Raw genomic sequence first — 12,374 nt, forward strand, 5'->3', positions numbered from 1 at the left:
TCTAGTCTAGGAGTCCTTAATATGTGCCCCTATATTCAAAGCCTTCTAGACTGACGACTTTTATTAGAAGGGACACTAAATGAAGAGTTCGTTGAACACTTGATGGTCTTCGGTGTGCACCAACGGACTTGCGTATTTGATATTTGCATCAACGGCTTGCTTTAGACTCAAAAATTCGACGGCTTGTGACACAGATGGACTACTTACCTATTAAACTAATAAAAGATCATCAAACAGATCTGATCTGAGGCCAGACCTAAACAGATAGAAGCCACTGATTTATTTATTTAAATTTATAGCCTTTAAAACCATTTATTTAAGAAAGTTTCTGCGTTACCTTTTAATCGATACTTACAAGTTTTTTATTTAGTTAATTAAATCGACAATTAAAATGGGCTTGATAAGTCAATTCCGATCTAAACAATCTTGAGAATCGGAAGCTGATTACCACAAACGTACACGAAAGAATCTCACAATTACGGTGTCTTAAATAATTAGCTATTTTATTAGTTCGTTCCTAGACTAGTCGATAATAGGCCCGCGGGTGTATTATGAGACATTTCCAAAGAAATGACGGTACATGAAGCCGTGTTCGCGACATATGAGTAATGACAACAGCGCAATAACGTGTGTCGTTTGAACCGAACGTTTCCAGATGTGCGTCTGAACTCTGTATGAGAGTTATGCAATGGAAAATTATGTAAGCAAAGATATATATTACTGTAATATATCACAGTGTTTAACGACTGCACCGTTACTTGTAAGAAAATTGATTAGTTAAGATTTTGTGACTAAATTGTAAACAAATAGGAATGTTCTTGACGAATTAGAATACGTTTTTCACAGTAAATACAGACTCTATAAGAACGAGCAAGTATATTTGTAATAAGTAAAACATATGGTACAAACAACTACAAACTGGTCTTAGTGGTTTAACGCGCGAATCTCATGCCTGAGGTCGTAGGTTCGATCCCGGGATGTGCACCAATCGACTCTCTATGTGCGCATTTAGCTCAAACGGTGAATGAAAACATCGTGATTCCTCCTAAGTCCTAGAGCTGGTTTCCTTGGCCTTAGACCCAAAAGGTCGACGCTTTGTATCAGGCACACCAGATCATCTACTTGGCTATTATATTGACAAATTATCATGAAACAGATGAACAGAAATCTGAAGCCTTGCCTGAAGCCTGAAACCTACATAATTTTTAAAAAATTATATGAATTAAAGCCTCTGGGTATGAGGAAGTGCGGTATTTATTTAATATCATAGAGCAATCTGTCCGTTTGCCTCCTCCTAAAAAATATAATATACTTTGAAGGGCCATCGCTAAATAACTCGTAATATATATTATGTGTATAATAAACAATATGCTATTAAAAACCTCCTTGGTTTGGGAATAGTGAATATTTTTCTGGTAAAATGTGAAAAATTTGTGTTCCTGAAAGACGCACTATCTAAGGTACGGTTTCATATTAATTATTTTCTAAATAAACGCATTTTTTTAATTTAATATAGCCAGTTATTCAGGGATAATATAATATAAAAAAATCTGAAATCGGTTAAGTAGTTTTTGAAGTTATCAAGTTTCAAAGGTCAAATTATTCAGAGGTTTTTTGATGATTTTTATATTTAATAAATAAAACATGTAACATTTACACGAAAACCTGTGAGTACACTAACAAGATATTGATTGAACTTACTGGATAGAAATAAAAATCTATTTTCACGGTTGAATTTATGTGAAAGCTCCGACAGTTCATGAATATGGATTCTCAGCTAATAGTAACAATGAACGAATGCGTCGAGGATAAAACAATTCAGCGAGCTATTTAAATAAGAAATGCGCTTATATATGTCCCGTATAGGGCAACGACACATCTCTAGACTCATTGGTTATTCTATTCTGGGCAAGTAGATATTTGATGTTCTCAATTCAGTTCGGTCCAGAGGTAAAATTCAAAGTAGAGACAGTGCAAACCGGTAAGTACTACCGTATAACAAGTTAGTTGTTTGTAAAACAAGAGCCTAATATTAGCCAAAGACACTTCCTCATGAGCATCATATGCTTGCGTGGTGAGTACCCAGCTGAAGATCAAACGGCTAACACTTAAGAAATGTATGCAGCAAGTTAATTATCATAATATTTAAAGAAAACACTTTTTTAACGGATTAAAGTTATGTATTATTGTAAACTTATAATTATTTAAACATAATTTAAACCGTGACCACGGACGCTGTAAAGCACGCGAAACGTCGGTTAAATTTAAATTATGTTTAAATAATTACAAGTTTACAATAATAAATAACTTTAATCTGTTAAAAAAGTGTTTTCTTTAAATGTGTAAAAGTTATGTTAATAAAAGACAATAATTATTATAATGTTTAAAAGAACAAATGCTTCCTATTGCGAACTAGCGAGCTTCTTCTTAAACAGTACACTCCTCCCTCAAAGGCCGGCAACGCACCCACTAATATGGGTTATATGAAAACGCTCTGATAGCTTATACGTGCGGTATGCTGAAGTTGTGCGAAAGCCCCAGAATACTTCGATAAAAGACGAAGAACCATATTATGTCAGTCCCAAATATCAGTAACGTCTGATAGCACGCTGATGCTGCTAAAATGATATCAAGAAATAAATAATTATAATATGTGTAATTTATCAGTAATTTCATTAGATTTAATTAACAGAATTATAATCGCGGTTAAAGCGAGACCCAAGCTTTCTCATAAAACAATAATAATACTTAAGCCAGTAGTTTTTTTGTTTTAGACTTGATAGTGGTCATTCTCTGTGCGAGTCGGGATTACGGGACGATTTGCGGTAATGTGGTTTACCCTGGTACTCTTTGACCGTTAGGTTGCCTTAGACAAAAAATACTTTTTGCATTCAAAATATATCGAAATACGTTGACATAAATACGTGACCCGTAATAACACAGTACGTATTCTCATAAAGCATTTTCAAATTACTCGATGAATCCCTCGTATAACCCGGATATTCCTCCTGATATATTATAAAATAAATACGTTTATTTTGGAACATAGGATCATCATGGTATCACTTATTCCACGTCATTAAATTCGAGCCTGTTGGCATCCCTACTCATCGGCAAAGAAGAGGGTGTTGGCCGAGAGAAAAGGCCGGCGTAAAAAACTCTCGGTACTAACGCGGCATAACGCGGGGTTCACACGTAATTTTTCTGTATTGCGAAATTTATAATAAATACACATACTCGTTTGAAACATAGTTTTTAACGAAAAAAGTTCAACGTGAGTTCTTGTGTTCATAACGCGTTATACGAGGATACCCGTCAACGCGTTTCCTATAACGCGAAACCGGCGGTTTACGGAATGGAGACACATCTACATCTATTTAATAAATATTTTTTCTTTAACGGTGTAATCATTAAGACATGCTGTGGAAGAATTTATTGCACACATAGAAATATGTATATTAAATATGTATATACATTTTTATATAAGACGGCAAAAGAATAAAATGCTCGTCTGATGTTAACTGCCCCTGGACACTCACTGCCAGAGAACACGCAGGTACATTACCGCTCGTTAAATGTTGAATAATTCTAGAAGTACGATCCTAGAAGGCTTGTTCCTATGAAATTAATATTCGGACGCAGGACCAGTTGGTATAACTATAAATTTGTATGTAATTTTATCCTCATTGTATACAATAATAAAAACCAGGATAAAATAAGGAAAAACAATCGTGTAATTTGATGGATTTATTATATGATCACGTGGGCTGTTAGTCTGATGTATATCCAGATTGTTTGGCAAGCATCGCAAATGGTCAATTAAAATAGTTTAGAGCCGGTTAATAAATTTATCCTTAAGTTCACAAATGTCATAGAAATTACATTAATTCGCAGCAAATATTATAACGTGACATTATAAAATTAATTGATGTTAACAAATTATCGCAATGTTTCCTATTTCTTGGTTTTAAATCAATAACAATTTTATTGTACTGGTAACATTATACAATATATTGGTAGTATAGCTCCGTGGTCATACTTCAATCTATTATTCACGATTTGGACTGTTCAACACATGCTATTATATTCATCAATATATTATGTTCGTACTGAATCAAAGTAATTATTAAGCATCGTTTTCAAATTCGACAGACAGGATAAAAATAATATATGTATTCCAAGTCCCATATTTATAATAGCGTTTATTGCTAAAAAACCTTATTTAATTACATAAAAATGTGTACTATAAACAGTACTAATTTAGCGGCAAACCCGTTAATTTTACAGCTTGTTCTTGGACATAGGCCGACTCCTAAAACTTCCACTCTTCTCGGTGCCTTGTTTTTATATATAGGGGGGCAAACGGGCAGGAGGCTCACCTGATGTAAGTAATACCTCCACCCATGGACTCTCTATGCCAGAGGGCTCGCGAGTGCGTTGCCGGCCTCTTTCCTTGAAAGACCTGCTGCTGCTGGAAGGCTGCTGCTCTATATATATAATCTTCTCATCTTTTTGTTTGTCTTCCTCGCTTTTTTTGTCGTAGCAAGAAGCAGTTCCGATGCTTTTTCGTCAATTTATCTTTGTTTTCTTTCATAATCCTCATCCATTTCCATTTCAGTTTTTACAAGAAGTCACAGCATTTCTTAACTTTCTCAAGTCTCTTATTTCGTCTAGTTTTACTCTGCCTTTCAATTTCAGACCTAAAACACCGCTTTTGATACTATTTTGACATACTCTTACTTTGTTTTAGGTTTATCAATGAGTGTCCAGGTTTGACATGCGTATATCAGACACGGTAATATACAGGCATTAAAGAATTTCTCTGGGAACAAAATTTCAAGTTTCTATTTTTCATCGTTTCTAATATACTTTAAGTAATTTCGTATTAAAACAGCTTTGTAGACACTATTTGGATTGGAACATTACATAATGATTTCAATTCATGGTAATTTTACTTGAATAATTCACGCGAGTGTTGGTTATGTGATAAATTTACATTTCGTTTGTACTCGATATTTCCACACGACAATACTGAAATACATAGTTTTGCATTTGAAGATTTTTTCTTTTATTGAATAGGGGAAAACGCCAGCGGCCATTAAAGGTAGCTTAGCCCATTAACACCCATTTTATTATTTCAATTCAAAATCATTTATTCATGTACACTTATGAACGTCAAAAAAAAAAAGAAATTTACATGAAATGCTTCTTCTTCTAATTTTACATTTACTGGCAGTACTCAAATCAAGGGCGTAGAACGGAACAGAAGAACTGGCAATATACTCTCCGCCACTCTTTCAAATTGCCAAGTTTTTGTCCACATGGTGTAATTTATATTATTAAGTTGGCTTAAAAGTTACGAATTACAGAATATAGGTAGCCAAAATGTTTAGTTATATTTATATTTATCAGAAGACCAAATTTGTTTTAATATAGCTGGTAAGGATTTCAAATAAGAATGAAACTCTTGGCACGTTTTTTTTACCTACTGCTGAAATTTTCGCGCGGTTTCTGGAAACCGGACAATGTCCCACAGTTCATTCTGGGGACACCGGGATTCGTAATTGGAAAAAGGGACTGTCCCGTTCAAAACGAGACGTCTGGTCGCGTTAGCTATACCCGACAACAATATTTATTTATTATTATATTCACAAATAATTATTTAACAATATATTCAATATTGTTAAAACTATTTTAAAAGAGTAAGTGTAGAGTTTCTTGCCCATTCTTCTCCACGAAACTACATTTTGGAAGGGGCTACTAGAATCATCTTTATATGCAATTTTAGGTGATCTAATAGGATTAAATGATTTGATTTGAGTCAATTCACATAAAACTAACATGAAATGCACCCAAACCTTTCTGGATACACACAATTGAATCCTATAAAAAATCTGCTCTATTACGTTTCTAGGTTGACGCGGCGGGGCAGACTTCTTTTTTTTAATATTTTGGTCTGTATTAGATTATCCTTATTAAAAATAAATCAGTGGCGATACCTTCTTAGGTCTGGACCTCAGATCATTTCACGATCATTTGTCAATCAGTAGGTGTTTAAGCTCCTGTGCTGTCACACGCTGTCGACTTGGGTCTAAGGCAAACCGGTTTCCTTAAGATGTTTTCCTCCACTGTTCGAGCAAATGTTTCATGTACAGAAAGTCCATTGGCCGGGTCCAAGCCGGGGCCAAAGCCGGGTATCGAACATAGGACATCAGGGATGACGCACGCTGAAGGCACTACTGCTCGGTTGGCATAATTTTTTTTACTATTCCAATTTAGAAAAATTCCTGTTTTTTCAGTGTTTCCGAGTATATGCAATAATTAAACATAAATCAAATACAGATATGGTTTGCATGATACACGTGAGGTACACATACTTTAGAGAAATTCACGTGTAGTTCACAATTGGGGATTCAGTAGGCTTACGGGATCAGTCGCCCGAAATAGACGGCACTTATCGACTAGTTGAATAATATAATCGTCGCTTGTTTTCTACGTTTATTTCTGTAATTCGGACAACGTGAATAATTCAGCACGAAGTGAGCCTCAATTTTATGCCTCAACACGTTTTTTTTAGTTACGTCGAAATTAAATTGAAATAAATGTTTATAGATAAAATATAATTCTCTAAAAAAAAGAACGATAATATTCCTGACACCATGTTTCAACTAATTATATTAATATTATTTTTTTTTCAGCTCACGAACTATTCAGTTTACCACGACGTTTTATTTTTATAATTTGTTTCTCCGAACTAAGCTAACACCATTTTTTGTTTATGTATTATACTTTCCTGATTTTAAATAACACGAAACGGAAGAAATCTATTAAGAAACTAAAAGCGAGAATCTTTATCAATTGGGACGATTATGTTTTGTGATCTTTGGCATACATTTTAATAGTCAGTCATACATGTTTAGTTATTTATTTACAGTAAACAAATAGCATAGCTATTATGACCCTTAAGTGTACTATGTACGTTTATATATCCATATTTAGGTTTGTGAATGCGGAATATATAATACTTATCTTATCAGGCATACCTGAGTAAACTCATACGTCATAAGTTCACTGCGCTCGCTGATAGCTGTCAGATTTAAATAGACATAACTAATGCCAAGACAAGAATTTCTTTATGTTTATAAATTTATCACAGTTATATATAATCTATGGTTGCCCCTATATTTAGACAAATATGCTTTAAGGCACAGAAAACTCAAAAACGTATCACCTGACAATATTTGAACTGATAACAGTTCGTACGTTAGAGATGTTAAGATAAGATTTTTATAAAAAGAGATTGTTACTTTTTCTAATTTTTCGAGTCTGCGATTAAATTTTCATAATCAAATGGTATTGCAATCCAAAGAATAAATTTGGCATAGACTAAGGATCAAAGGGCAGCGTGGGCGCCGACCCAATACCGCGGATGGCACATCAATCGCGCAGGCGCACCAGACCTTTTGCGATCGCTAATTATTGTCATTCTATATAAATAAAACATTGACAGAATTCACATATTTTATTACTATTGTGTTCACAAACTTGTTTACTTCACGAAGGTAAACTATCATTACGCGGATAAGTAACGGTTTTATGATACTTGCGGTTAAATCATGTGAATAGGAAAGAAAAGTTTTTAGTAAAATTTTCCTGTACGATAAACTCTAAATTCTTAAACTCACGGGTCACGAAAGACAGGATTGAGGTTATGTTGTGAAAACTGAAGATTATAAGCCGGCTGTTAAATTCAACCCCGCGGTATTCACCCCAAAAGTCCAAGGAATAAAGGCGACTTTCGCTTGAATATATTTCATGAAACACAACAGAATGGTATTCGAGGATGCGCGCGCATCCGGAATGGCTGCCATCGGACACCTGACTGCCGATACACCTTGACATCTTTACTGAATTACGGCACGTATATCGCTCTTGACGACTGAAACACCACCGGAACCCCGTCTCTGAGCGATAGCCTCTACGCAAACTCTACATACATCGCACATACAGCCAAAAAAGTTTGACGCGCATTCGATCAGCTGATTACCAAACTTTTACCGGTGTTTATAATTTGAATTTCATCACAGAAAGCACGTTCGATTCGGTTCGTTTCGAACTGAAAGCGCACCAATCGAAGTTTTACTAATAAAATAAACGCTCTAACTAGTTTAGCCATCGCCGGCGTGTGCATCAGCTGCACTGCCGTATCGAGCACGGAAGATCGGCTGCCAAGAAGTTTTGCGTACCTGGACTAGTCTGCCAGCTTAGCCCTCCGACGAACATCTTCCTGGAATATAAACATTACGTTAGGATGCAAATCCCGCCGAAGGAAACTCGAAAACGTCAACACAGTGGATACAGACACGTACCCGGGGTCGTTTGGCACCTCGCCGGGGCCGTTCGCGACATCCTGACTTTGGGTTTCCATGGAAAAAGCACCGAGTGGCGCACTACGACTACGAACGAGGACGGCGCGGGGCGACTCTCGTGGTCGCTCGGCTTCACTACCGACTACCGGCACAAGAGCCACGAGACTGCCGCGCGGCGCACCCCGCCACGCAGCGGCGCCCGCCGCCCCGCCCCGCCGCTGCCGCATCGATTCATTCACTCCGGCTACAATAATTCATACGAGCACGGCGGACGACATCGCGCTCGGCACCACCACGTGAGCGCGCGCCACGTGCCGAGGCCGGCCGCGCGCCCATCGCCGCCCAACAGCACGCCCATCGCACGCCTTCGACCCCCCGCGCCCTCGCCACCGTAGGGCAGTTTACAAACGCTGAAACTCAAAGGTAGAGGTCGCCCCTTTTAGAACTAGTTCCAAACATTGGGAAGTTCATAATCTTTTCATAAACCCATTTTTTTGTTCATGAAAAAAACAAAAAAATATAGCAAACTTTTACGTTAAAGCTGCACCTTACCTCACTTATACGTTATATTATTAAAGAAATAAAATTTAAAAAATAAATGTTAAAGCACTAGCACATTATTGACTTTGGATACTTACAGTTTGAGTTTGTTTCAATAATTTAAAAAATATAGATGCTACGTGAGGTTTCGTAGGCCGATTTCCTACGGCGTAGATATTTTAATTAAGAAATTTTTATACTTACCTAAAAATCTTGTAACATTGCATTGGGTAACACTTTTTAAAAGAATAAATACCATATTATTTCATGTTAAAATGAATATTCAAATGTGAAATTATCTCTTTACTTATTTCTATTTTAAATTAATTATTGGAGAATATAATTAAGTAATTATTTGTGTAAAAATTACTTTAAACTACGAATATTGGTATAGTAATAAAAATAAAACATACTATATCATCATTTATTATGTAAAAGCGTATCTACAAGGATAAAATAACATAAATGTAAAACCACAAAATACGAATAACACAAAATAAAACAATAACCAAATAAACTATATTTGTACTGTCATAAGGTTTTCACAAAATGCCCATTAGATTTAATTACAATCAAAGATATGTATAAGCCTGTTACAAAAATATCTTAGACTTATAAATTAAGACCTGTACACCTGACGCGCAAGAACTAAATAACTAGTTGGCTCTGCAGTTTACGTCGGCTCTATAGATATTTAAAAAAAAACGATGAAAAATTGAGCATTTGATAAGACAGAGCTAACTAATTCAGTCATAGACTATGTTATATCAATAACAATTGAATTGTCAAAAAACGAACACCACAGAGCACGCTCGAAAAATAGCTCTATAATAACTGCCAAAGTATTCAAATTTTATATCTGCGTATTTATGAGAAATCCTACGAATATTTAAAACTTTTTAAATTCAGCTAGAGAATCGGAATACTGTTACGGCGTCTTAATATTACAGCAGACATTGGCTCAGCCTTAGAACACATCAAGATCAATCAAAAGATTACATCTAATGAATCACTATGACAATAAACTAGAAATCTAACGGAAAATTCTATGTTTCCTCTACCGATACCAACGATTAAGCCGGAAGCCTTATTATAAACACAACCGTGTCACAACATGGTCACAACACCAATAAGATTTCACATTTTACAAGAAAAACTTTTCAATGTAAGCCTAGGGACATCGTCCGATTATTTATTAATACGGAAGGTAGCGAAAATTTTCCTTAAATCTGTGAATACGTATTATTAAAGTATTAGCGTACTTAGTGATATTTTTAGGCCAGAAGTATATTTCCCCTAATAGAAACTAGTCCAATTGCACTCTTTTGGGACCGACAAATATTACGTAAACTCTATACGAGTGTCTTTGATTTTCTAATTTGGTGATTACGTCAACAGTAATTATTTACTTTTTTACAGATTTTACACACACATTGTCTTTGCTTGAAAACGAAATGCGCTTTAGAGGATTCATACAAAAAAATTAATACGTTTATTTACTATTATTATTGCGAGCTTTGCTTACTTTTTCTGACAAGAGAGGGGGGGATAAAATGCAGTAAATCTGTTACGCAATACTTGAACGGAGCCTATAACTTAAGTACTCTTCTGATTCTTTCAGTTACATTATATTCACGCTGAGGTGATAAAACACTGATGAGGACTTTAGTATTAAGTCGAATGTTAAAATTAATTTTGTTAAGATTCTACATAATATCTCTAAAAGCGTCTACATACGGCACTAAAATCAGAAGCAAGTTTGGATGAGTGGTGGAGAGCACCCCAGATCACCTCGTGTGTTGGTGAATCGTACCCTGCCGATTCAAATTACGATGTAATCCCTACCACCATTGTTCCGACATCGCCACTGACTTTAGAGCCATGTGTAGACACTTAAAGGCCCATAGACAATCATGTACAGTGCAAGGACAGCTACTGATTTTTCCGACCCAGCCCGCATTTCTACCTCTTGCAAGTGATAATTTCTAGACGAATATAGATTATCGGTTACTTAAAAATACATTGAAACTATATGTTGGCGCTACCTTCCGTATCTTACTAGTAACTATAAGATTAGAGTTAAAATTTTGACACAGCCATTTTACACAACAAACTATAGGTACGAAGTGAGAAATATTAATTATTACAGGAATTCAATTGTCAAATTTACACAGTACAAGCTACATAGGACATAATATTTTTATAGAAAATAAATCACCTACCTCCGTAGTCTGACATTTTATTTAGGAATTCATTTTTAATCTATGAATATGACAAATGACATGTAAGCGGTAAACGTCAAATCACGTTATTTAAATTCCTAACGACTTTTATATTAACACCGAAATTAAAAGAGATCATTATTCGTATATTATTCCTACCTTAATCTAAAAATATTTCAAAATGGCTAATTTAAAAAATTATTGCATAGCTAAAATATAAAATAATAAAGCATTTGCCACTCAAGAATTGCAAGCTTGCGCCAAGCTAAAATTGCACAAAAGCATAATATAAAAACTCACTGATAGGGAAGTTTCGTAGTCGATACTTAAGCGCTAAGTATGCCTCCAGTATGTTAAATCCAATAAACTTTGACATATAGGACAAATACTTAGACATGTCTTGACTTTAGGATCCTATAAGCCCTAAACGCAGGATAAAATTAATTTAGACTAGGTTACGAGAGATCTAGTCCATTATCTTTGTCCTTATCTAAGAAAAGGGGGATTGGAGAAGGTTCATTCACTCCCGAGATATTTATAAAGTAAAATTTTGATGCCAGTGGTTCATATGTTATCATATACTTTGTCGATCTCATGTATGGCTAAAATTACTTCTATACATAATGTACGGAAGGGAAAATTATTAGCGCCAATTTTATTTTAGTATAGCAGTTTTTTTTGTTCTTGATCCATTGTCTTCACATATAATTATCAAATCAATGTATTCAAAATATATTTTAATCTATATTAACATAGTAGGTATGGAGTTTCTTGCCCATTCTTCTTCATATGAAACTAACTAACTTGTGGAAAGGGGCAACTGGTATTTATTAATATTTTATACTTGTAATTTTGACTATGTCTAATGAAAGTAAATGATGTGACTTAACAAATCAAATAAGTTAAAAGCTAAAATTATATTATAATTAACTATTAAAAATTTAAGATTTAAAAAAAATATTACTTGAACATAAATCAAAAAAAATATTTACATTACATAAAGTGTCGTAATAATTTCCATTTATGTCTGACATATACTGAAAATGTATATGCTCCTAATATATGCTCCTAATCTGGTATATAATAAACACGGGAATTCTATAAATTTGACTCATCATGATGATACCAAATTTATTATCACATTATATCTATACTAATATTATAAAGAGGAAAGGTTTGATTTTTTGTTTGTTTGTTTGTATGAATTGAATAGGCTCCGAAACTACTTGGCAGATTTGAAAAA

General features: G+C 34.8%; 1 protein-coding gene across 4 annotated transcripts in view; it reads right to left on the bottom strand.

Annotated features, from left to right (window-relative positions):
• LOC110994641 (RNA-binding protein Musashi homolog Rbp6) overlaps positions 1 to 8,613 on the bottom strand; it is a 437,627-nt gene extending 429,014 nt beyond the window's left edge. The window contains exons 1-2 of one of the 4 annotated variants that reach the window (XM_022261424.2): positions 8,364 to 8,610; positions 8,247 to 8,287 (exon numbers count right to left, since the gene is read on the bottom strand). In XM_022261424.2, the coding sequence (XP_022117116.2) occupies positions 8,247 to 8,287; positions 8,364 to 8,596 (274 nt within the window). In that variant the 5' untranslated portion in view covers positions 8,597 to 8,610. Of the gene's footprint in view, positions 1 to 8,246; positions 8,288 to 8,363 lie in introns of all 4 variants that reach the window. The other 3 variants (XM_022261422.2, XM_022261423.2, XM_022261426.2) reach the window with 3 other exon arrangements.
• Positions 8,614 to 12,374: the final 3,761 nt, after the last annotated feature.

This window comes from Pieris rapae, chromosome 7 (genome assembly GCF_905147795.1).
Source record: "Pieris rapae chromosome 7, ilPieRapa1.1, whole genome shotgun sequence".
Lineage (NCBI taxonomy): Eukaryota > Metazoa > Arthropoda > Insecta > Lepidoptera > Pieridae > Pieris > Pieris rapae.